Genomic DNA, 26,800 nt, shown 5'->3' on the forward strand with positions numbered 1-26,800 from the left:
TTCAGGGAGTTTGTTCTGTTCTTTCTTTGGGGCTGTATTTTTTTTGTGTCCTCAATTGGGCAGCTTCCCTGTGTTTATTTCTGTGTATTAGGTGGACCTGCTTTGACTTCCAGTAAAAGGAACCTGTAAATTGTGTGGGGTGAAGCCTTAGCTAATCACCAGGGTGGGGCAACCCACTTCACCGCTTTGTGGCTCTGTGGCTCTGTGGCTGTGTCGGGGGCGGGGGGGGGGGGGGAGGTTGAGGGGGGACTGTGCTGCTGCCTGGCTTCTGGGGGTTTGCCCAGCACTCGCCTCATTTCCAGTCACTTCACCCACTCTCTATATGCAACTGGCACCCTTCGAGCTGTTGCCCTGGTGTTGAATCCCAGAGTGGATGGGTTTGAGTATGTTTTAAGACTATGTGGGCCCTTTAAGCAGAATTTCCTGAAAATCCAGCAGTTTCTTCCCCAACCTCAACTGGTTTTTAGTCAGAAGTTATGGGGATTTACCTTCCTGGCACTGGAACCCTCGTCTGTGCAGTCTGGCCTGGGACTCTGGATTGCTCACTCCCAAGATATCCCTCATGATTTTTATCTACCACAGATGAATGTGGGGCTGCCAGTGGCGTTCCACCGCCACCGCCACCTCTCTACATCACACCACGTCTCCTCACCCTCTTACCCATCTTACTGAGAGGTCCAGTCTCTGTGTCTCCGCCCCTCTTACCCATCTGGATGAATGTGGCTTTTTTAAATCCTTGGTTGTCAGACTTCCATACATTTCAATTTTCTGGCAGTTCTGAGTGTTGTTTTTAGATTTAGTTGTAATTCTTTTTGTGGTTGCATGAGGAGGCGAAGTGTGTCTACCTATGCCTCCATCTTGCCTGGAAGTCCCTGCTCCTTTTCTTCTGTTATAATGCCAGTAATGCCTCAGATAAGGTCTATTCCTTCAGCCTGGGGCCCAGGCAGAGGAACCAAAGCTGACCCATGATGGAGCTGTAAGTGAGGAATAAACACTTGTTGTTACAAGCCAGTGAGATTTTGGGATTGCTATTGTAGCATAATATATTCTTACTAATACAGAGTCCTATATTAAGCATAGTTGGCATTCTACAGAAGATTTAGCTTTGCATGAAAAATCAAAGAAAAATAAAATAAATGGAAAGGCAGATAATAGTCCATTTCTCTTAGGCTTGTTCTGTGTATGGGTGTGTGCGCTATTCATATACACACCAAGAGCTATGTAACTAAAGGAGTTCAGAACAGGCCTTTGCAAGATGTGCCATTTTTGGCATGTGAATTATTTTGAGCTAAAGGCACTAGAGATACTCCAGGCTCATGAGAAACTGTTTTTTAAAAAGAGATTTTATTTATTTTTATAGAGGGGGAAAGGAGGGAGAGAGAGGGGGAGAGAAACTTCGATGTGAGAGGGAAACATCTATTGCAGGATGTCAAACTCATTTTCACCGGGGGTCACATCAGCCTTGTGGTTGCCTTCAAAAGGCCAAATATAATTTTAGGACTGTATAAATATAACTACCCCTTAAGTAGGGGCAAGGAGCTCTACATTTGGCCCTTTGAAAGCAACCACGAGGCTGATGTGGCCCCCGGTGAAAATCCCCTGATCTATTGGTTGCCTCTCGCACGCTCCTAGCCAGGGATCTGGCCTGCAACCCAGGCATGTGCCCTGAGCAGAAACTGAACCATCAATCTTTTGGTTTGTGGGACAAAATCCAACCCATTGAGCCACACCAGTCAGGGTTCACAAAAAACTTTTAACCTTTCCCTTAAAAAAAAATTATTTAGAGGGGAATGGAAGGAGAAAGAGAGGGAGAAAAACATCAATGTGTGGTTGCCCCTCACGTGTCCCCCACTGGGGCCCTGGCCCACAACTCAGGCTGACCTGACTAGGAATCGAACCGGCGACCCTTTGGTTCGCAGGCCCACGCTCAATCCACTGAGCTATACCAGCCAGAGCTTAACCTTTTCCTTAAAGAATTTAAATTTGGGGCCTTGTCCTTAATAATTATTACCTGAAATAATTCTTTTTGGACCTATCTATAGAGCAGGGCAAAATTCTAATTACCACACACCTGCTCTTCTTACCGTCTTGTGAATGACCTTCCTCCCTTCTGAAGCCCTAAGGCATCTTACCCCATCCTATGTCAGAATGCCATGTATATCTTTCCCTCCCTGTCTCTGACTCTCTTATATGTGGGGTTCCCATACATATGTATATGATTAAATTTGGTTATTTTCTCTTGTTAATCTGTCCCATATCAATTTGATTTGATTGTTAGACCACCAGAAAGAACTTAGAAGGGTAGAGGAAAATTTGTTCCTCTCCCACATGACCTTGCGGTAACTACTTAATGTTTCTGTTCACACAAGTAGACAGCAAATAGGGCAAGGGCCATTTACTCGTGCTGTCTGTTAACCAACAAGTCTGAACAAAGATCACCTTGTTCAAAGATGTCAATATATAAAATTCAGTGCACAAAACTAATCATGGAATAGATAGATAAGCATACTTATAAAAATAATTGACTATAAAATCCAAAAGAAAAATTTTATGACCAGTTTAGTATGGTTTTGCAAGAAGGGTAAACCTTCTTTAAAATCAGAACAGAGCCCTGGCTGGTATGACTCAGTGGATTGAGCACTGGCCTGAGAATTACACAAGATCAGGGGTTCATTTCTTGCTCAGGGTGCATTCCTGGGTCGTAGTGCAGGTCCCGGGCTCGGGGGTGGTTGGGGGCAGGTGAAAGGCAACAGATTGATGTTCCTGTCGCACATCGGTGTTTCTCCCCCTCTCTTCCTCTTTCCCTTTCCTCTCTCTCTGAAAATAAAAAGAAATAAAATCTTTAAAAAAAAAAAGATAAATTGTTAAGGAAATGAAAAAGATGAGGTGGAAAGTCATTAGGATGAATTGAAGGGGGGCAGGGGGAGCAACTGACAAAAAGAAACAAAGATCTCAATAGTAGAATTTAATAAAAACAGAGGCAGAAATAATGCTTTGGGAAACCTTATCGGTAATATTAAAAGCAAATTTGAGGTCTACCAGAATGGCCAAATATATATATATATTTGGGGAAAGCAGTTTGTGATAGTTCTTATATATATGTAAAGGGATATATTATATATATATTATATATATTATATATATATATGTATATATAAAAGAACTATCACAAACTGCTTTTCCTAAACAGAGACCAGATCAAATGGACCCAAGACAATTCTTGTAGGTAAAATGGAAGAAAACATTCTTGAACTGAAGCCATATATATGTAGATTAAAAGGTCTCGTACCTCTTAACCAGACAGAAAGGATAATATGGGCAACTGAATGGAAACAGAAGTAGCATTTCTCTCAAAGTGCAAACATTTCCATTTGGCCAGAGCATAGAATACAAGGAGGAGAGAACCTAGAGAGGTAGGAAACAGGTAATAAAAGGCTTTATATGCTATCCTGAAGAATTTTCCATGCAAAGCAGGAAGTAAAATTGTGTATGAAGAGAGGAAAATGATCATTGGTAGGGGATGTGAAGAGAATGAGTGGTAAGGGTTAGTAACAGTAATTACTGGAAATGAAAGAGGATTCCTGAGAGGCAGTAAGACTCTCTGCTGTGGTGGGTGTCTATAAATTTGGTATGGCACTGTTCTATTATAATTGGCTTTTCCCTCCCAAGCAGCGCTTGGTAACAGATGTAGGAATGGAAAATGCAGATAACTTGAGTGTTTTAAGATGGTGGTTTGATGTTACAATGTGTGATAGGGCAATTCAAGGGGCCCTGTTTATAAAAGTGGTCGAAGGCAGAGACCGTGGGCTTATGTCAGGTAGAAGGCTCAGGGTATGTCAGAGCTCTGAGGTGTTTGAAGAATAAGTATATTGGGTGTAAGGGAGAGACAGCACTGCAAAGATGAGGATTGTGAGTCCAAATAAATGGGATTTGTAAACTTAAAGTTTTAGAGATGGAGCAGTATAAAGTGATGAATGTCTAGATTGTCTACAATATATGCCTGTGAATGGGTGGAGAAAGTAGAGGTAAGTCATTTGGGTTGAGAAAGTTAAGGTAACACTGCTCAATAATGAGTGTTGGAATCTTCGGGATGATGGCAGTAATTCAGGAGAGGAAAACTATTGTACTAAGTAGATGACAGTGACAGGGAAGGTAAAAGGTGGTACTACCAGATAAGGCGGACCCTGAAAGAGGTAAAAAGAATATCAAAGTGGCAAGTGAGAAAGCTCCGAGAGAGGGACATACTACCTATGGGGCTGGAGGGTGGAATATAGGAGGAGAAAAATCAAGACAGCAGACAAAAATGAGTCGATATTCTGAATTGGTGGTAGAGAGATGTTGGTACCAGTAACCTATTTGGGAGGTTCAGAGGGGGAGGTTTTGTTTTTTCCGGTAGAAGTTTAATTTGAGGCCATGGGGAATGGTTACAGATTGTGTAGGCAGAGAGAGAAGCCACAGGGATGCATGTGCAGGTGGGATGGCTCTGGAAGGGCTTTGAGGGCCAACCCAGGGCCTGGAAGGCCTCCTGTGCTCCCACCTGCACAAGACTGGAAGGCCTACGAGACCAAGCCCCTGTCTGTGACAGAGGGGTGAGCTCCAGACCCTAACCGTCAACCAGTAGGATCCCTGCACCTGCAACGCCCAACGCGGTCCTGCGGAGCGGACCCGGGGGCAGACAGCGCACGCGCTCTGGACAGAACGGCAGAGGGCGCAGGCGCCTGGCCGGAGCGGCCCGGGTGGGTCACACTAGCTGAGAAAGCTTTGGGAGCAGGGTTTGGAAGAGGCGGCCCCTCGCTAAGTCGCGGGCAGTGGGCGGGGCCAGGGCGGGGCGCGGCACTCGCGGAAGGAAGTCGTTCTGGTTTCGCGGCCCGGCTAGTGGTGCTGCTGCCGTTGAATGCGGTTGAGGTGGTAAGGGCGAGGCCTGAGGGGGCGGCGGCGGCTGCGGCTACCTGGACCTCCGGGGCCGGTGAGCATCCCAACGGGGCGGAGGGGGCGTGGAGGCTCCGATCCACGGGGAGGGTGTGTCCGTCGCCCGGGAGGGGCGGTTCTTGGGATGGCGGGTGGGGCGGTGGAGAGGATGCACCGACCGGGCTCGGACTCCTGGACGACCGCTTTTCCCTGCCACCACCTCTGGCAGTTGGGCTGGTGCCTTCTCTTAGGCTCAGCGATCCCGCCACCTGCTGCCACGGCCCCGGTCCTCCCCCATCGTTGGGCAGTCTGCGGTCCCGGTGGTTGGGAGTGTCTGCCATGGGGACTGCAGGAGCGGTGTCCGGGGACGGTGTCCCTGTCTCTGATGCGGCCGTGAACGCGTTGCCTGAGCGACCCGAGCGGAGGAGCCCCCGCTTTGTCCTTCTCCAGGGGCACTCGTGCCGCGCGCTGTGGCATCTTCCTCCAGAATGAGTAGTGAAGGCTGCTCTTTACCCTGGAGAGTTAAACTTGTGTTTTTAGAAATGTGCACTGAAAATCGGTTTCATCTCCTGTGCTTCTCTAGTGTGTATTAGGAAACTGGGCTAGTCACTGACAGGATTGTCCTTCGGGAGGGAGGGAAGAAAAGGAATGGGAAAGAAACTTACACTCCCAAATATTTTCCTGCCGAAGTGCTGTTGAGAGCTGTCCCTTACGTGATGCTTTGCTTTTCTGGAACAAAGTAAAAACTACAGGTAGAAATAGGGAATGTCTGTCAGACTTCTGGCTAGGCAACCGTTGTAGCGTCTTTCTGAATTCCAGCTGGTAGGAATGAAAGACTGGGATTTGAAAAGAATAGGCTCGGGTGTGAATTCATGACTGCTTTATATTTCAACGGTACTTTTTAAATTGAGGTGGCATTGGTTAATAACAAGTTTCAGTGTACAACGTTATAATTCAGTGCTATTTTAATGGTAATAGTATACTAATGCGTTTTTAGTAGCCATTTGTAAAATAACATTTTAAAAATGTTATTCTAAAAGTGTTCTTTTGAAAGCCCCCCCTGTTCTACACCCCCTAGAAGCCTTAAAACATCTTATTAAAAACACTAAAATACACAAACAGTTACAAAGATACACTGTTTAACCATTCCGAATAACAACTGTGAATATGGTTGCACTTAGGTGTACACCTCCAGTCCTTTGCAGTGATGAATGTATGTATGGCTCTAAAGTGGATAATCTTTGATAACCTTTTTATTTTCTGACTACATAGCATACCCTTATTTGACTGCAGTAATTTATTTAGTTGGCTATTCCCAGTTTTTAATTACTTAAATGCATTGTTGGAGAAATGTAAAATCTGCATATCCATGATTACTTTCTTACTGTACCTTCCTAGATGATAGAATTGTTAGTCTTTTTCTGTGAATTGCTCAATTTCCCTCTGCAAAGGATGTGCTCTTTTGTACCCCCACCAACAATCTGTAGCTGTCCTCCTCCACACCCTAGCTAAAGGCAACATTTAAAGGATTTCTATAGGAACACTTTAGCCCTTTCTGTTTCTCTCCAACCACGTGCAGATATCTTCGCTAGCTATCCTTTCCCCCCCTTATTTGTTGATAGCATTCCAGTTTCTCATCTTTTATTCCACTTTTACCGGTTTAGTAAAGAAAGTATCTAGATGACGCAAAAGCATCACAGTGAGTAGGAGATTGGAGTCAGGACTTCCTTGAATTCCAGTGTATCAGATTACATCGCACAAGTCACTCTTTTTTTTTTTCTAAGGGATTCTTTCCTCAACTCTGAATTAGACGTTAGAGCGCATTTGCCTTACCTTTCTTACAGGGTGGTTTTAAGGGTCAAATGAGGCATTTATGGAAAAGTACACTTAAATATACTTTGTCTGGCTGCTAATTATTGTCATCTTGTAAAAATTTCAGGGCACAAAAGCATCTTGATTTTTTAAAGTAAATATCTAAATTCAAAAAGCTATTTTGTGATACCTTTTGTCCCCATACTCTTTCACTCCTTAAATTTGATGTTTTATACTACTGCCCCAGATTACATTAAAAATCATACCAGAGTTATACAATTAGCTGAATGAATGAATCTCCACAAATGTTGAAGGAGAAAATACTTAAAAGTACTATATATAAAGCTGAGGACAGATATAATAAAGCTAAATAAAACCTAATCCTTAGGATCAAGGTAAGTAAAACGTAGTCTTTGTGTCCTACAAGTTACAGAATGTCCAGGCGGTTAGAGGGCATAAAAGCTGTTTTCTGAATCTAGACAGCAATTTTAGGTGTGATGCATGCAGGATTCAACTGTTCTGGAGTGTGCCAAAGGCCAATTCTACTCACAGAGCATCTGTGAAATGACCAGGCAGTCCCTTCAGGGTCATTTTTCTGAAGGTAGAGTTGGAAGGTGGGGAAGTGTTAGAACCTGGACTTTAGTTTCAGGTCCTTCATTGGAGCAGATTGGCTCATCTTTTTGAAGCTCCGTTTCTTCACCTGTGAAATGGAGGTAATCCCAGTTTCCTCCAAGACATGTGAAGATTAAATGAGACAGTAGTTGTAACACAGTACTGGCACTCCTGTGATCTTTGTTACCTACTGAATATTTAGCATTTCCAGGAAATAAACTAGGTCTTTTCCAACTTTGTATGCCTAGCCCCTAGGCAGTCACTGTTTGCTAAATTAACAGAAAATGGTACTGCTGATAAAAATTCAGTTTGGACCATTGAAGAAGGTAATATGTAAATGTGGAACACTGGGAGAAATTGACTATATTATAGAGAGAGGATAATAAGGAATCAAGGAAATATTAAACTAATTGGACCTAGTAGAGGCATCTCTATTATTACTGTCGTTCTACAATGTACCCTCAGTACCAGACATATATAGTCCCTCCCTACCCAACAACGAAGCTACTCCCTAGATCCCTAGCATCCAGCAGCAACCCAGTTTCTTTCCTCTCCTTCCAGCTAGACTGTTAGAAGGAGTTAATTGGCTATCTCAGTTTCCTTACCTTCCACTGAAGCTGTGTGATCACATTTTTCTTTTTCTTTTTTCTTTTAAGATTTTATTTATTTATTTTTAGAGAGGGGAAGGGAGGGAGAAAGAGAGGGAGAGAAACATCAATGTGTGGTTGCCTCTCCCGCAACTGCAACTGGGGACCTGGCCCACAACCCAGGCATGTGCCCTGACTGGGAATTGAACTGGCGACCCTTTGCTTCACAACCGTCACTCAATCCACTGAGCCACACCAGCCAGGGCTTTTCTTACTTTTAAAAAATATATATATTTTTATTGTTTATGCTGTTATAGGTGTTTCCGCTTACATTTTTCATTCCTTTTATTGGGTCTCTATGCAGCTTTTGACATTAAAGTCTGCTTTCTTGAAACATCCTTTTAAAAAATTTAATAGTTTATTATTTATTGTATTTTTTCCATTACCTTTTATCCCCCTCATACCATACCCTCTTCCACCTCTGTCCTTCCTTAGTTTCTTTTTTTTTTTTCCAGTGTAAAATTTTTATATTTAGAATTAGCCAGCTGGACTCAGTTTAGATGATCCCAGTTTTGTTGGCAGTGTCCAAGGCATCATAGTTAGGAGGCAGTCGGACATAGGCCTTCTCTCTATCAGGCCTGATCAGGGTGTGGACCTTGGCCACATCAATGTCATAGAGCTCCTTCACAGCCTGTTTGATCTCGGGCTTGTTGGCCTTGATATCCGCAATGAACACAGGCTGTCTTCTATCTTCTTAAGGCCAAACTGGTAGTTGGGGGCGGGGTAGTCTTCATGATGGTTTAGTGGTCAAACTTGTTTCTCCTAGGGGCCCTCCTCCAAGGGTATTTGGACAGCCGTCAGAGGTACGGCAGTGTCTTTGGTGGCCTGAAGGTGTGTGCGGTCAGGAGGTATGGTCAGAAGGTGTGGGACCTGGGGGTCTTTTGTGTGTGTGGCTGTGGACGCATTTCAGCATTGCCTTTTTTGCCTTCCTGCGGGTCTTTTTTTGTGTGTGGCCCTGAACGCCTTTCAGCTTTGTGTTCTTTGCCCTCAAAGCAGTTGCTTTGGCTTGGGCTTTGGGAGAGACAAGGACTTCCTTCTTCACTTTGGGCGCCATCTTCTTGAAAGGGTCCTTTTTTAGTTTTTGAGATTCTATGCTCCAGGGTTTCCTCCTTCCTCAAAGGGTGTACCTTTTAGTCTCTTTGGTTAGTGCGTCTTCTTCTAATGGTTAGTGTTTCCGTAAGTTCGGTATTGTGTGTGATACACGGGGCTCTGGAAGAATTTCTAGAGCATGGAAGCTATCTGGTGTTAGAGGTTTGGTAGAATTCCTGTGTGAAATCATCTGGACCTGTTGCTTTTTCATGGAATAAAATATTATTTCCTTAATAATTTTCTCTGTTTTATCTATGCAAATTGTTCTATTTAAGCTTTCTAACTCTGTTGGGGTCAATTTTAGTAATTTGTACTTTTCCTGCAAATTTTCCCTATCGTGTGGATTTTCAGATTTGTTAGAGAAGAGAGCTACAAAGTAATTGCTTGTGGTTTAAATGTTTTTTCTATTTAAATGGTTATTTCTCCCTTGCCATTTCTTATTTTGTATATTTGTGCTTTCTCCCTTTTTTCTTAAGTTATATAGTGCTTTATCTATTTTAATATTTTCACAAACTACAAAATTTTGAATTATTACTTAGATCTAGTTTTCTATTTTCTTCCTCTACTTTACCTATATTATTTCCTTTCTTTTTGTTTGCCTCGTTATTTTGTGGGTTATTTTTACCACGGAAATGAATGTATTGCTTTTTATTCTTTCATTTTTATGTTTAGTACAATGAATTTTCCTTTGATTGCCACTTCAAATCATATCATGAAATCTGATACGTAGTGCTTTCATTGTCATTATTTCTTTAAAATCTATAATTTTGGTTACAGAATACCAGGAATGGTTTAATAGGAAGTTTTTAAATTTGTAGGTGGAAGAGGGCCTTTCTGGGTTTTTGCTTGTTTTTGTTAATAAATTCTAGTTTTATTGCATTATGATTAGAGAGTATTATTTGTAATACTTCTATTTTATGGAAGTTACTGATGTTTTCTTTGTGACCTAATATATGGTTATTTTTGGTGAATGTAGTGTGGGCACATTAGAAGAATGTGTATTCTCTAGTATCAGAGTGTAGAGTTTGCTCAATATCCTTAAGATTTACCCTATTGATTATGCTGTTTAAACCTTTTTTTGTTGTTGTTCTCCCAATTTATCACTGAGAATGCTATATTAAAGTATCCTGTTATTAGTGTGTTTCTATCTGTGTCTTCTGGCATCTCTTGTAGTTTTTGTTTTATAAAGGTGGTTGCTATGTCACATTCATGTGAATATGTATATTTTAATTTATTCCGTCTTCATCTTGAATTGTGACTTTAAGCATTAAAAAGCATCTGTCTTTGTAGGAATGCTTTGGGGCTTTAATTCTGCCTTGCCTTATCCCAGGATTGCCATCCCTACCATCTTTTTGGAAACATTTGCCTTGTATACTTTGGCCACTCTTTTATTTTTAACCTTTCAGAATGACTTTGTTTTAGATGTATCCTTGGGTTTTGTTTTGTGATTCAAATAGAAACTTTTTATTTCAATAGGTGAGTTAAAAGCCCATTCACATTTATTGCTAGGACTATATATATTTGGTCTCAGCTCTATCATAATACTTTATAATCACATGTATTTTGTTATATTTGCTGTTTCTTTTGCTATGAGGTATATTTTTCGCTCTTTTATGTAGAACAATTGGGGTATTTAGGAAGGTTTGTATTTTTGTTAACCTTTGTGCTTACCCTTCTTTAACTGCCCTTACGCCCCCCCATGTGTATCTTTTGAGTGTGAGAAAGACATTACATTCATGAAATCAAAGTAGGATGATGTTAGGCAGCAGTGGGGTTCTGTATCCACTCCTAGCTCCCCTCCTTACTGAGAACTGGTGATAACACCTGGCCACCATGGCCAAGAGGATAATCCATGCTCTGCTCTCCTAAGGTCTGGCTTCCTTTGCTCTGCTGATAGCCCTCTTGTTCTGTGCGCTCTGACTTTGGTTCTGTGCTGGAAATGTGGACCCTTTGTTGCAAAGGCTTTCCTGGGGAATTCTGAAATGCTGAGTTCACAGTCAGTATGGAATTTGTGTCAGTTGATTTCTTTTGGGGGGGGTGAGTAACAGCTTTACTGAGATACAATTTACATATCACATAATTCTGCCATTTAAAAGTGTACAATTTAGTGTTTTTAGTGTATTCACAGAGTAGTGCAACCATCATCACAGTCTAATTTTAAAACACATTCATCACCCCAAAAAGAAACCCCCATGACCCCTCTACCTTCACCCCACCCCTGCAACCACCAATATACTTTCTGTTTCTATGGATTGAATCATGTAATATATGGTCTTTTGTGACTTGGCTTCTTTCATTTAGTGTAATGATTTCAAGGTTCATCTCTGTTTAACCATGTGTTGGTACTTCATTCTTTTTTATGGCCAAATAATATTTTATTGTATGGGTATATAATATTTTCTTCAGTCATTCATCGCTCTATGGACATTTTGAGTTGCTTCTGCTTTTTTGTCTATTATGAATATGCTGCTATGAATATTTGTGTATAAGTTTTTGTGTGGGCATGTTTTTATTTCTCTTGGTTACGTACCTGGTTGTGGAATTACTGTGCTTATGGTAACTCTGTTTAATTTTTTCAGGAACTGCCAGGTTGCTTTCAAAGTTGCTACATCATGTTGTATTACCACAAGCAATATAAGGGCCCCGTTCTCTCTACATCCCTTCAGTACTTACTATTTGAATATAGCCATCCTGCTTGATGTGAAGTGGTATCTCATTATGATTTTAATTTGCATTCTCCTAATGATTAGTGATATTGAGCATTTTTTCATGTGCTTATTGGGTATTTGTATATCTTCTTTGGAGAAACATCTTTTCAGCTCCTTTGCCCATTTTTAATTGGGTTATTTGTCTTTTATTATTGGGTCATAAGGGTTTTTTTTTATGTGTTCTGGATATAATCCCTCATCAGATATGACTTGCACAAAATTTTCTTCCATTCTATGGGTTGTCTTTTTACTTTTTTGATAGCACCTTTTATAGTGTAATCACTTTTAATTATGATGCCCAGTTTATCTATTTTTGTTACTATTTTTGATGTCATATCTAAGAAACCACGGTCTGATCCAAGGTCACAAGGATTATTTATACCTATGTTTCCCTCTAAGGTTTAGCTCTTAAATTTGGTCCTAAATTTAGGACCAAAGACATGAAGACCTAAACCTGGGTCTTTAGGTCTTAGGTCCATTTTAAGTTAATTTTTGTATATGGTGTGAGGAAGGGTGGAACTTTATTCTTTTGCTTGAGGATATCCAGGTGTCCCGGCAGTGTGTGTTGATTTGTTTAACCTCTTAATATCTGATTTATCGTGTTTCCCCCTCAGTGTGTTTAAACCCAGCTATTACCTACACAACATTGAGCTTTCACTATTATTCTCTTTGGCTGTCTCTTCTCCCATTTTTTTAGTTGCAGCTTTTCTACTCTATCACAATATGCAACAGTTTTACATCAGTCTTCCACCCTCATCTCCATCTTTCTTTTAATGTCTTACATGTACACTTGCATTATGTTAAAATGCTCACTGTCAACTTTGCTGATGTTTTCTCAGTCATCATTTGGTTGAATGAAGCTCATTCTGTAGTAGATTCCTCAGGAAGGGCTAGTAAATGCAGAAATTCTCTGTGTTCTTATACGTTGAAAGCTTTTCTTTCTGTAGCCTTGATATTTGAGGGACAACTTGATGGATATAAAATCCTTGGTTCAAACCTACTTTTATTGATTTTATTTTATTTTTTAAATTTTAAATCCCGATCCTTTGTTGCCTTACTTTGTACGTTGGTTTTAAAATATCTGATGCTAATATCTGATATCTAATTTTTTTTGGATTTGTATATTATTTAGTTGTGTTACTTAAAGTTCTGGGAGATTTTTATCTTTATCTTTGAAATCAAATAGTTTTTACTAAACTATATTTCAGAATTGATTGTTTAGGGTAATTTTCCCAAGTATCTGGTGAGCCCTTCAGTATGTAGATTCAGGTCTTTTTTTTTTTTTTAATTTCTGGAAAGTTTTCTCAAATTACAGTTTTTAATATTAGTTCAGTTTTATTGTTAGTTTTTCTGCTCTGGGACTATAATAATGCAAATATTATTCCTTTTTTATGTCTTCTGTCTCCTCTACTTACTCTCCATCTTCCCCTGCAAAATCATTTTCATTTTCTTGGTTGTTTTCATGACTTTCTTCAGTGTACCTTATTAAATTATCATTTGAGTTTATTCTGTCTTGGGCACCTTGTTATTTGTTTTTCACTTCTAAGATAACTGATTTTTGTTTTGTTTCTGAAGAAGTTTTAAAATTTCTAATTCAAGGTGAGGTTTTTTGTTGTTTTTAAATATCCTTAAGTGCTTCAGCTTATATTTATTGTGTTTGGACTACAGATTTAGACTTTGTTTCTGCTTCATGGTTTTGGGGGGAGGAATTTCCCTTAGTTGAGAAACTCCTTTTCCACTTTCTTGTAAACACACTTTAGAATTTTTGCATATCTTGTAAGTATGAAATGGTATCTTGTTTTAATATTATTTTTCTGATTAGGTAGGGTTGGTTATCTTTTTCTGTGTTTATTGGACATTTATGTTTCCTCTTTGTTGAAAACTCAGAGGATATAGCTGCTGTTACTGAGGTGAGGCAGACTGCAGGAGGGGCAGATTTTGGAGGGAAGTCAGGAGTTTGTTCTTGGACATGTTTATAGCCTGCCTGGATCCTTTGTCTTGAGGCTTTTATCTCTCTCTTGCAGGCGGGGAATCTTAAGGGAGGACTGGGGGGTTTCAGCAGAATGTTCCATCAGATTTCCATGTATGCCCTTTCAGGGTCATGGTCTCCACTGATTGGTCAGTGCAGGAATCTCTCCTCCTTGCAGTTGGTTCTGGTGTTACCCACCTGGTTTTGCTACTTTTCTGAGACCTAGATGTTATCTCCAGGAAGAAAGCCTGGGGAGGAGAGGCTTCCCTGGGGGTAAGTCCTTGTTTTCCCAGTTTTGCCCCCCTGCCAGGCAGTGGGGGCCTTCTACCCCTTTACCATCTGCACCTGGCTGTCAATTGCTGGGCTTGTAAATTGCTGGACGTTGTGTTCAGCCATCTATCTATCTGTTTTCCTATTTCACTTACCAAGGAATTTTCCTAGCTTGTTAGTATCCTGTCTCTGTAGGTCCAGGAGGAGGAGGAGCCATAACCATTGGATGTAGCAACATGGATTTCACTAGTGATTTTGACTAGAGCAGTTTGATGCAGTGGTGGAGTAGAAAGCCAGATTGGTGAGGGCCCAAGCAAGAATGGGAAGGCAGTGCCATCTTTAGTTTTCTGAGGAAATTCCATGATGTTTTCTACAGTGGCTTCACCAGTCGCCATTCCCACCAAGAGTGAACAAGGGTTCCCTTTTCTCCACATCCTCGCCAGCACTTGTTGTTTGTTGATTTATTGATGGTAGCCATTCTGACAGGTGTGAGGTAATACCTCATCATGGTTTTAATTTGCATTTTTTCTGTTGATTAATGATTCTGAGCATCTTTTCATATGTCTATGGGCCATCTCTATGTCCTCTTTAGAGAAGTGTCTGTTCAGGTCCTTTGCCCATTTTGTAATTGGACAGATTGGTAGTTACAAAATAGTCACGGGGATGTAAAGTACAGCATAAGGAATATAATCAATAGTAGTGTAATAACTATGTATGCTGCCAGGTGGGTCCTGGAAATATCAGGGAATCACTTCGTAATGTACGTGATTGTCAAACCGCCATGCTGTATACCTGACACTAATACAAAATAATACTGAATGTAAACTGCAATTGAAAAAAATTTAATGACAAAAATAAAGATGTCATCCACATACCCATGGCCATAACATAAACAAATACAGTCCAAATTAAACAAAAAGAATGGGAAGAGAAGGATTGAGAGAATGACTGGTTTAAAGGCAGCCCTTTGAGAAATGTCATTGTAAAGGGAGAGATATGTTGGTAGCCCCAAGAGCTGTAGTTCCTGAGAGCTGGGAGAATTGCGAGAGGTTGTGTGGTGATTGGAAGGATCTAGTGAAGAAGAGAAGGCCATGTTGTGAGAGGAAAAGGAGAATTGCTGCAGCTGGTCTTTCAGCTCCATGAGGGATGCTCCAGTGTTGTGGCCTCTTTGGCCATCAGCATCCTACTGAGAGTGGATCTGCCTATGTTTAAGGGCAGATGTGTTCACTGCCCCTGGCCTTGCACAATTCACTCTGAAGTAGCAGCATAAATGAATTTATCTTCTGTTATTGACATCTCCTCCCCAGAAACAAAATCTGCTGGTGTTTCAGTCTCTCTCCCCTACTCCCTTCCTCTCCCTCTGCCTCTCTCCCTCCCTCTGCCCCTCCCTCTCGCCTTCTCTCCTAAAGCTGGTTTCTTTGATTAACTTTACTAGTCACAAGGAAGTTAGTTTAAATCAGGGGTCAGCAAACTTACTCTGTAAAGCACCAGTAAATAAAATATTTACCTAAGATAGTATATTTACCTAAGATAGTAAATATTAGGGCTTTGTGGGCTAGTATAGTCTCTGTCACATATTTTTTTTACATGAAACTCAAATTTATTCTTTTTTTATATATATGTATTGATTATGCTATTACAGTTGTCCCATTTCCCCCCCTTCACTCAACTCCGTCCTGCCCACCCCCACCCTCCCACATTCCCCCCATATAGTTCATGTCCATGGGTCATACTTATGAGTTCTTTGGCTTCTACATTTCCTACACTATTCTTACCCTCCCCCTGTCTATTTTCCACCTATCATTTATGCTATTTATTCTCTGTACCTTTCCCCCCTCTCTCCCCCTCCCAATCCCCTATTGATAACCCTCCATGTGATCTCCATTTCTGTGGTTCTGTTCCTGTTCTAGTTGTTTGCTTAGTTTGCTTTTGTTTTGGTTTTAGGTGTGGTTGTTTTTTTTTTTAACAACCCTTTAAAAATGTTAAAACCTCCCTGAAGTGTTGCAAGTTCAGTTCCCAGTCAGGGCACATGCCTGGGTTGCTGACTGGGGGGTGGGAGTGTGCAGGAGGCAACCAACTGATGTTTCTCTCTCACATTGATGTTTCTCTTTCCCTCCCTCTCTTTCTTCCTCCCTTCTCTCTGAAAATAAATAAATAAAAATTTAAAAAATAAAATGCAAACATAAAAACTATTCTTAGCTAAGAATCTAAGGTTTAAACGAACTCTCCTTTCTTATCCATTAAACCAGTGAGCTGGTACTTTTCATTACTAGCTGACATGCACTAAGCAATTGCAAACAAAATTAACTTTTTAAGAAACAGCTTTAGTGACATATAATATATAGGTTTAAAGTGTGCAATTCAATGGTTTTTTAGTATGTTTGCAGAGTTGTACAACCATCTCCATAATATCTGATGTAATCTTAGAGCATTTGCATCACCCAAAGCTTGCTTTTTATTTTTGCAGCTTTGAGGTATAATTTATGTATAATAAAATTCATCCATTCTGAGTAAATAGTTTGAATTTCAATAAAGAGAATTTTAATATTAGCAAAGGAATATATCCTAACACTTCTTTTTATCATGCAGTCAGTAAATCTCACTTGTAAACATTTTCTCCCAAGTGTCCTCCACCTTTCCCCTTTAAATCAGTAGTTCTATAGTTCCAAGACCAGCAGCACGGGCACCTGCATCACCTGGGAACTTGCTAGAGGTGGGGCCCAGCAATGTGTCTTCACCAGCCTTTCAGGTGATTCTGACACTAAAGTTTAAGAACCAATTGCTCTAAGGTATGTCCCTGAGTGGAACTGCTGGGCTGTGCAATATGAGCGTGCTCAACTTTACCAGGTGCTCTCAGCCCCTTCCAACTTTTGGCTTTATTGTTTTTGTTCAGTTTTGTAGGTATGAACTGATACCCAAAGCTTCTTTAGTTAAATTATAAGCTTCTTCAGTAGAATGTAAGGTTCAGGATGGCAGAAATTTTTGCCTGTTTCTGTTCACTGCTGTATCCTCAGAACAGTGCCTGGCAAATAATACTCAGTACCATTTGTTGAATGAATGGATTTTGATAGTTGTAGTTACTAAGTAAGCACTTTCCCCTTTAGTATCTTAATTTCATAGTACATGTGAACTAATTGTTCTTTCTAGCTTCAAATTCATTTTGGAAAGAAGCAGTGTAATGCTGAGTGAAATGAATTGAATGTACTTCTGGTGAGTGATCTAATTTAAGTCCTCTGACCTTATATGCTTTTACTTTCTTTTGAATTTCATTATAACAATAGTTTGCACATGTTTTGAAGACTCCCTTTTTAAACCTATGCCAACATAATAATAATTGCACTTTCTGTATCAGGCAATAGAAAAACCTACATAGTGGCAAGAAGCCATTTATATTTTTACAGTCACCATGGTATTTTCAGAAATTTGTAAAGTAGGGGTTATAATATATGAGACATATTACATACTGTGTGCATAGTGGATGTATGTATTATTCATGGACCTATGGCAATAATTTTGAAACCTACAAGAGGTTTAGGGTCAGTAAGTTGAAAACTACTTAATTATATAGTAGTATCAGAACTGAGGTGGGTTACTGAAACGTAAATACTAGGTAGTGTAGAAGATTATACCCTAACCACGTATTTTTAAAATTCAGTTCCTAAAGCCATCAGTTCCTTTTAAAGACTGAAGTATATCTTTAAAAAAGTCAAGTCTGTGTCTTTTAAAATGTACTTATTTGGCATTATTTTAGGAGAAAATCAGAAGCAAGCTAAATGTTTAATCATGGTTAATTAAGTTTTGATATATTTATCCAGTGAAAGTTAGGTAGCAATTGAGTACTATAATTGGGCATTATAATTCTTATTATTTGACAATTTAAAAAGTAGGAAATACCATCAATTATTCTTAAACATTTTGACTGATTATATGAATTGTTTATGTACATGGCAAAAGACAGGAGGGTAGTAGTGGTTGTACTCAAGAATTCTGGGTAATTTTTTCCTCTTTTGGAACACTTACTTGGCAGTTGCTGTAGGCTAGGCACTCTTCTAAGCTCTTTTCGTGAGTCAACTCAGGGATCATCAAACTGTACTGCATTTGGTGTTTGGGGCCTGTTTGTGTGTTGGGCGGGAGGAACTTGAGTTAAGAATGGTTTTTATATTTTTAAAGGGTTGTTTGAAAAAGAAGATGCATAGAGACTGCATATGGCCCACAAAGCCTAAAGTAGTGACTGTCTGGCCCTTGTAGAAAATGTTTCCTCACCCCTGATTTAATCATTTTATCCGCACAATGTTGCACTAAAGTGGGTCCTATTATTATCATCCTCATTTTACAGATGAGGAAACTGAGGCATAGTGGGCCTAAGTAATTTTTTGGCCCATGGCATTCACTGTTTTTAGAGCAGATTGCAGGCTCTTTTCTTTCTATAAACTTGCTAATACTGTGTTTCTTTGCAGTGTAAAAAGTGGATAGTGACTCACATGACAACAAAGGATGGCACAGTCACGCTCCAGATCACCTCCCAGGGGGAAACAGAGGTGAGAAGTTCTTAGTTTAGCAGGGCGAGCTTGGATTTGAGATGTACTTTGACTTTCAGTTCACCAGTGTCATTGTTAAAGAACAGACCAGGGAAGGGAGCGATATACTATTATTGAATGGACCCCCTCTTCTCCCGGGTTCTCCTTGTACTAGGTTCGCCTTGCCCACCACCAGGGAATTATAGCTCTCGATGTCAGAGATTGGTGAGAAGGAAAGGAATTATTTATTCAAAGGTAATAAAGACTTAGAGTAATGACTTAATGTCTTCATTAACATCCCAAAGTCCCTTAAAACACCCACAGACACACAGTCCTTCTTTTCCCCCTTTGCCCAGTCATGGGTACTGTATCTCAGGAAAAGAAATAGAAATCTGTGGCTCAGGTAGCCCCCAGTTCTTCCCAGTAATCCGTGCTCAGCTGACAGGCCTCCCTCGGTTCCCAGCACCATCAGCTGTGTCACCGCCACAATCTCCAGTTCTTAATCCAAACTTGCATGGCACCTTCTTCTGGCCCACCAGCAAGAGTCCTTTCACCCCTTTCCTTCCCGCAGCGTCTCTCCTGCATTCTTCCAAACTGCTAAGAGAGCTCTGCATCGCTGCAACATCTTGCTTTCGGGCTTCCTAAGCTGCATGGCAAAGGGAGCCCCAAAGCCACATGAGCCCCTCCTAGCATGGCTGCCGCGCTGGATTTAAATCCTGGCGCCAATCTTTCTCTGCAGCCCCATTTCCGACTCCTCCCACAATCGGCTACGACTGCCAGCATTCCCGTATTTCTCCAGCTTTTCTGGGCTGCCATAGTAAGTCCAGCAGGCGTGGCCCTGTGGCCTGGAGCAAATCATCTCCAAGCTCACATGCAGGCTGCTGTAACCAGGGGAGTTGCCTCCCAGTTACATCCTGGGTGAAAGTCACTCCCATCTCCCTGGCTCAAAGCACAGCCACAGCTATTTAAGGTATCCATGAAACCAGTTAAAACTTATAGGTATGTTAAGTGACCATGCCCGAGGTTATTTGCAAAACTGTTGCTATGCAAAATATCTCTCAATGGCCCTGATCCATGTGTCCCATCCTCTAGTTCAGACTAGTGGGGGTGAGGACATCCTACAGTTTTTTTAATGTTTCCTGGATACCCTGAGTTCTGGACCCCATTACAAATCCCTATTTGGGGTTCCCCCTTGCTGTACCCTGCTACATCATTAAGAATTTATTTTAATGAGCTCATGGGATGTGGTTATTCACAGTAGGTGCTTTACAGTCTTAGAGGTTTTATTCCTGGGAGCTGACAGCTTTCTTTAATTATGGGGGGCAGCTAGAATGAATCCATAATAAAAAGAAACACAGTGGCCACAGCCAAGGAGAGTGAGAAACATCTTTGAAAGTGTTCCATGTTTTTGTAACAGTAAGTGGTTTAGAACTTTTTAGGGTATATTTTATTTTATTTTTTGATAATCAATATGTTTGAAGAAATTGGGGTTTAGAAAATTGGGAGTTTCCTATTTCTTCATGGCAGAATAATAGAGTTTTATCTAGCTCAATTGTGGTTCAACTCTCTTCTTTCCAAGTTTGTAGTATGAAGCATGTATATATAATTAGATTGCAAGAATTCAACAAGTACTTATTATATATCTGCTACTGGCAAGTTCCGGGGCTACAGAGGCAAATACAAAGCCTTAGGAGCCCTCAGCAAGCACACAGGCTGGCTGGAGAAATTGACACCATAGCAGGTGGGAAAAGTGTGGTGCAACTAACTGAGACTAAAAGAGGTGAGATTTTAGCTGGCCATTTAAGGATAAGTAGAATTTCTAAAGGCAGAAAGAGAGAAGAAAAGTATTCCAGTTAGCCTGGGTGGCTCCCTTGATGAGAGCATTGTCCCATATACCAAAAGGTTGCGGGTTCCATCCTTCCATCCTTGGTATGGTTGTGTACAGGAGGCAGCTGATTGGTATTTGTTTCTCTCTCCCACTCCTCCCCCCTCCTCTCCCCCCTCCCCCTAAAATCAGTAAATATATCTTTGGGTAAAGATTAAAAAAAGAAAAAGTATTCCAGTTAAGGGGAACAACAGGAGCAAAGGCACAGAGCTGGGACTCCTAAAAATGACCATAATTATATACACAAGACAGACCAAGACTTTTCATGTTAATATGACTTGGCCATTGTACTTGTTTTCATTATGGTTCTACAATTACTGATCAGTCATTTCTTCAACAATTTTAATTGGAGTTTATAAGACCAAATTGTGATGGGGAGGAGTTTTTAAAAAAGGAGAATGCAAAGAAGTGAATGTTTTTAACATGGAGGGCATCACAGAGGCCATTTTGTGTCACCCTTTTGTGATAGGCCCTGGTGAGGGGGCACAAAAGAACCTGTCAAACTTAGTCCTGGGGTAATGACATAGCTGAGGAACCCAAGTCCCATGAGGGGCTTTTGCGTTGGAGGAGACACTATCTTATTATCCTGTATATCAAATAAATAGGCCCCTCTGACTCTGGGGGAGGCCCTAGCTCCCTCTTCCCAGGCTGTTTGCCTTGGAACGAAAGCTGTCAGTGCCTCCGCTCACAATGTATGCAGAATGGAGAGAGCCACGGAGAATTGTCCCCCAAGACTCCTTGGATCTCTTTTTTCCTTTAGGGGAACCAAAAAATGATAGCAGCCATTCCAGCAATCCCCTTCAGAAGAAAGGGGCTCTATACAATAAAACCGTGAAGTGACATATCATATTAAAATGTATTCAAGGTGAGGTGTGGACTAAAGTAAGAGATTGAATATTTGGTCCAGTCTGAAAAACTTCAGCCTCTGGCTGCTAGCTTTTCTCCCTAGCAGTGGAAGAAGTTAAACCTTCCAGAAAGTCCTCAGAGGCTCCAGTAGCTTTTTGCTGCAATGATGAGGTGCAGCCAGCTGGATGACAGCTTCAGCTTCAGCTAAATAACACACTTACCAGTACATCTAGCTTGATGATTTTACAGGGACATATTGCCAAGTCCAGTATATAAATCCCAGTATTATGTGGGGAAGCTGAGTCTGCCTACTTTCCCTGCAGGGAGTACACAGGCAGGTCACCAAATGGAAAAGAGTTTTTACTCATGGTTCTAACTCTGAGGCAGCTTCTGAAGAGGGGGTGATAACAAAAGCTGCAAGGGCAGCAAGCAGCTTCATTGATTAGAAGATACTAAACCCTCAGGGAGGAGATAGGGAGATTGGACAGGTTAGATGGGAGGAAATGTCCCCAGGGGCAAAATATAACTTCATTGTGTTCGAGATTGTGGGACTCCTCTCTCTTACCCTGACGTCTGAGTAACTGGGACCAACTGGTTTCTCTGGATACAGAAGTCTTCCTCCTCAGTGAAAATGAAAGCCTGGTTGTTGTCAGTGCTGAGGTGTTAGAGAAGGTAGCTACAGAAAGGATGTGCTGTCCCTGGAGAGCATTTTAGCAGCGTAAGAACGCACATTCGCCAAAGTTACACATCTTTCATTTCAGATGTAAGGGAATAGGTCTGGGAGAGAAGGGCTTCTTACCTATGTTAGTAATATTTATGGAGGAACTAAGCATGAGGTTCAAGTCTTAAGACCCTCTTCTCCCCTCTCCACCCTCCACACACTGTTTAAAGATATATTTTTTGCTCCTTGATGGAGCCTTAGTAGAGAGAATAGACAGTTGGAAAAACTGGGGTCAGTTTTGGGACTGAGTTTGAGTTTTTGTGGCCTTAAACTCTTAGAATCTAATTTAATTTCAGAGATTATGTTCAGTTTGCCAGAGATTCTCCTACATATTTATTAATATGAATCCAGCCCTCCTTCCACCTTTTTCCTTTCCTTTTTTTTTTTTTTTCCATCTTCACCCAAGGACAGTTTTTTCCATTGCTTTTAGAGAGAGAGAGAGGAAGGGAAAGAGAGAAATATCAATGCAAGAGAGAAGCATTGATTCATTGCCCTTCTGCCTTTTTCTTACCTGACCATTGAACCTGATGTAAGCTCTTGCTGACCAGTCCTTTTGCCAGAACTTTGCTGTCAGCAATCATCCAAAATGGAGTTTGCTCTGTACCTAAGCTGGTCCTCCTCCAACAGGATGGGAGTGCTCAGCCCTTTTTAACATGGGGTATATTCGTTCAGATGGAAAGAGTGTGCTTGTTGAATTGGGGCAAGCATAATCAGAGCCCCATATGGACAGTTTAAAATGTGGATATAGCAAATAGATGAATTTAATTTGAATGGAAGAAACAGTAGAAAACAAATCTTTTATTTGGGTAAGTCATGTTAAGATAAATAGTTTATTGTTTTTAAATGAACTAAACTTTTCTGTGTTTGTATACATAGGTCTTTATCACCAGCACCTAGAAAGTCTGAACACTACAAGCAAAGACATTCTCATGGGTATCGTGGCTATGACTCTAGGAAAGATCCAAACAGATCCACCACTGGGAGAATGCACAAGAATGATGGACAGAGCAGACCAAGGAATTCTTGTCATGAAAATACGTATTACCGATTTCATAAACATAGATCACATTCTCCAAACACAAGAAGCTCTTTAGACCAATTTTATTCTTATAAGCCTTACCAAGCATATTTACCAGGAAGAGAGGATGGTAACAGATACATGCCCAGATACTCAGAAGGTGTATACTACCAAGAGTATCAGTGGGATTATTATCCTCAGCACATGCAAGGAAGGTCTATTCCTTATGACCACAGACGTAGAAGTGGAAAAAGAGGGAAATCACCTCAGAGGTCAACAGAAGATTCTTCTAGATTTGAAGGAAAGCAGCATGAAGATGAGCTGAGGTCCCAGAAGATACGAGATGAAAAATATTTTTACTCTCTTAGAAGAGGCCCTGAAGATTTTGAGAAAAGGAGCTCTTCTCAGAAGAGGTATAAGAAAACATTAAACCTGGGTAATTTGATATAAAGCCTCAAGTGAAAAAGTGTGTTTACTTTATAGTTGAAGATAACCACCTTGAGAAGCTTTTTTTCTGAAAAGATAAAAAGCATTTTAATGTAGTTAGTTCGACTGGTAGGAGTGAAGTATTTATTTAGAGTAAATTATGTTGAAGTTGCTTGCATTTTTAAAAATAAGGTGGCATTTCCTCTCTAATGAACCTCTATGAGTTGGCTTGAAGGATTATAGGTTAACTTTGCCCACTGCATTCTTCATTGAAAGCCATGCTGCCCAACATTCCACACATGTAAGTTCTCACTTTATTCTCTGTAGTGCAAGTATAAACTGTTTTATGTCACCACAGGCATACTGAGGATCGTGATTACAGAAGACGTGGACACACATCAAAAAGACAAACAGGCGTGGAGAGGCACAAAAACAGAGAGCTGTCCAGAAACCCTCAGTGCAAGCCGAGGCATCCCACTTCATCTCACCAAGAGAAGAAAGCTCAGCGCAGCCCTAAATTCCAAGCTCATCGACATGCTCAGAAGAGACCCCCAGAGACCAGTTCAGCAGCCAAGGCATCCAGTGGCTCTCGCCATAAACGTCGCAAGACCTCACATGGAGCCCACCACTTGTCTGATGGAAAATCTCAGAAATACTCTAAGGAGGAAGATAGAAAAGACACTTCTCAAAACAACAATGGAAAGTCCAGTTGCTCAAATGCTGGAAGAAGGAGAGAGACCAAAGGTAGGAAAGACAAAAAACCTTTAAAATCATCTAAGAAAGACTGCACTGCCTCTGCTCATTCAGATAGAAGTATTGGTTTAAAATCCACTAATGACAAACGGAAAACGAAAAGAAAGAAAGAAAGGGATGGCAGAAAAAAGAGCAACTCCTCCAGTAACCAACTTGATGAACGTAAACCTTCTGATGTGAAACCTTCATCCTCTAGTCGCAGGAAGAAATCACTTACAGTTAAAGTAAATAAGAAGAAAACAGTAAATACATCCAGGTACTATCTTTGTTTTTTCTTAATGATATTTAATAAGTGTTTCTGTCATCTTTATTCAAAGCTTTGCAAATCAAATTAATAGTGTGTCTAGAGTCCGTCAAGGGGGAGGGATTGCCTAGATTTTTTCCAAAAAGCCCTGTAATGAGGATGAATCTCATGATCAGTCATACGGGGTGATCTCAACGTCTGTTTGCTTCCACATCGTATCTCCAACGTACTTTGGGGGGCAGAGCATTCTGTGGAGCTGTTCTCTTCATGAGTGTGCGTGTTGTTATGCTGCCAGATGTTCTGTGTCCAGGGATAGGCTGGGCCGAGTTCAAGGAGACCTATTCCTTGCTCATTTTCTCGGAGCCTGTTTTCCTGTTGCCTGAAAGTCTGAGAATTTTTGACCTGAAAGGGACCTCAGCAGTCCCAGCTTTTAAAGAGCAGGAGAGTGAGGCTCTGAGACATGAAGCGACTTAATTTAAGTCAGTGCCTTGGTCTCAAATCCACGTGACCCCTTGTGACTCAAGGAGGCTGGTGACTTAACATGGTTCTTGCTGCCATCTGAAAATGACTAGCGCTTAACCTACTAGAATCTCCTAGGTAGAGGAAATTAGGCTAGAGTCTAGAAGGAGGCCCGTGTATAAGACATTTGATTTAGCTCATAATGATTCTCTAATAAAACAATAGACCACTGTTGTTATAGGTTATATTCTCCTAAATTGGTTTGTGTGCTTTGTTGCATTATGAATATTACCTCTATGAATTCTAAGAATAATAAGGCACTGTATTTTGCTATGTCAGCTCAGTCTGTTCATTACTTTATTACATTACCAGTACGTGAATAAAAAGTGATGCACCATGTTGATTTGGTGCATTTATGTTCACAGTTGACTCATATATCTGTATTTGAATCAAAAACAAGAGTAATGGACCACATTGATTTGGTACATTTGTGTTCACAGTTGACATATCTGTATTTGAATCAAAAACAAGAAAATAAAATCCAAGGTGAGGATGTGACAGGGAATTAGGTAAACCCAAAGTCCTTTTTTTTAACAAAATATATTTTGTTTATTTTCTTAAAGGTAGGTACTCCAGTCCCCTTCCCTCATTTTTTTCTACTTGAAAAAATAATTTTTCCAAAGATTTTATTTATTTATTTTTAGAGAGAGGGGAAGGGAGGGAGAAAGAGAGGGAGAGAAACATCAATGTGAGAGAAAAACATCAATCAGCTGCCTCCCATACGTGCCCCAACTGGGGGCCGAAACCTCAGCCCAGGCATGTTCCCTGACTGGGAATCAAACCAGCGACCCTTTGCTTTGCGGGACAGTGCTCAACCAACTGAGCCATACCGGTCAGGGCACAAAGATATTTTTCAATATACATGTGTATATATTTTTAAGAATATTTTATTTATTTATTTTTAGAGAGGGAAAGGAGGGAGAAAGAGGGAGAGAAAAACATCGATGTGTGAGAGAAACATCTATTGGTTGTCTCTTGCATGCCCCTATCTGGGGACCTACAACCCAGGCATGTGCCCTGACTGGGAATTGAACCAGCAGCCTTTCCGTCTGCAGGCCAGCACTCAATCCACTGAACCACACCAGTCAAGGTTACATGTGTGTATTTATATGTACATAGAAAACATTCACAAATACAATTATAGTACAGAAAGTTAGACAAATAGAGGTGGGAAAATAGCTCATAATCTTACTACCCTGGGGACAGTTTTATTAACATTTTAGTATAGCTCTTTTTGTTATTTTTCTACATGTATGTAACATGGTTGTCATAATACTATATTAATAATTTTGCATCCTATTTCATATAATATTTCTTAAATCATTTTGTGCTATTATATTTCCTACTAGTTCTTAGTCTTAAGAGCACAAAGGCTTCTGTAAGCATCAAGTTTAGGGATGTTACGCTATTTCTTTTTCCAACATATCATGAAAATGTTCAAATATACAGAAAAGTTGAAAGAATTATGCAGTGAGCATCTATATGCCCACCACCTAAAGTCTACAATTAACATTTTACTCTACTTTTGTAATCACATATCTGTCCATCTCTTCATCTGTTGTTCCATGTTATTTTTCAATGTATTTCAAAGTGAATTGCAAATATCAGTAATTACCCTTTAAATACTTCAGTATTTAATTTTTGTATAGTTTTTTTCTTTTGAGATAAAATTGCATAAAATCAAATTGCAAAAAATCTTGAATTCTTTTGTAAAAGTAATGATACCGCCACATTTAAAATGAAGTGTTTTTTTTTTTTTTTTTTTTTAAGATTTTATTTACTTATTTCCAGAGAGAGGGGAAGAGAAACACCAGTGTAGGGCCGCCTCTCCTATGTCCCCCACTGGTGACCCAGCC

At 40.5% G+C, this 26,800-nt stretch overlaps 1 protein-coding gene and 1 pseudogene across 3 annotated transcripts in view; one reads left to right on the plus strand and one right to left on the minus strand.

The window, feature by feature from the left end:
• Positions 1-4,894: 4,894 nt before the first annotated feature.
• Positions 4,895-26,800, plus strand: part of BCLAF3 (BCLAF1 and THRAP3 family member 3) — a 50,601-nt gene continuing 28,695 nt past the window's right edge. For 2 of the 3 annotated variants that reach the window (XM_053917257.1, XM_053917259.1), the window contains exons 1-5: positions 4,938-4,966; positions 17,163-17,225; positions 18,473-18,553; positions 22,861-23,415; positions 23,787-24,437. In XM_053917257.1, coding sequence (XP_053773232.1) covers positions 18,510-18,553; positions 22,861-23,415; positions 23,787-24,437 — 1,250 coding nt within the window. In that variant the 5' untranslated portion in view covers positions 4,938-4,966; positions 17,163-17,225; positions 18,473-18,509. Of the gene's footprint in view, positions 4,967-17,162; positions 17,226-18,472; positions 18,554-22,860; positions 23,416-23,786; positions 24,438-26,800 lie in introns of all 3 variants that reach the window. The other variant, XM_053917258.1, reaches the window with a different exon arrangement.
• On the minus strand, positions 8,476-9,033 carry LOC123480691 (large ribosomal subunit protein uL23 pseudogene; annotated as a pseudogene).

Source organism: Desmodus rotundus, chromosome X (genome assembly GCF_022682495.2).
Source record: "Desmodus rotundus isolate HL8 chromosome X, HLdesRot8A.1, whole genome shotgun sequence".
In the NCBI taxonomy this organism is placed as follows: Eukaryota; Metazoa; Chordata; class Mammalia; order Chiroptera; family Phyllostomidae; genus Desmodus; species Desmodus rotundus.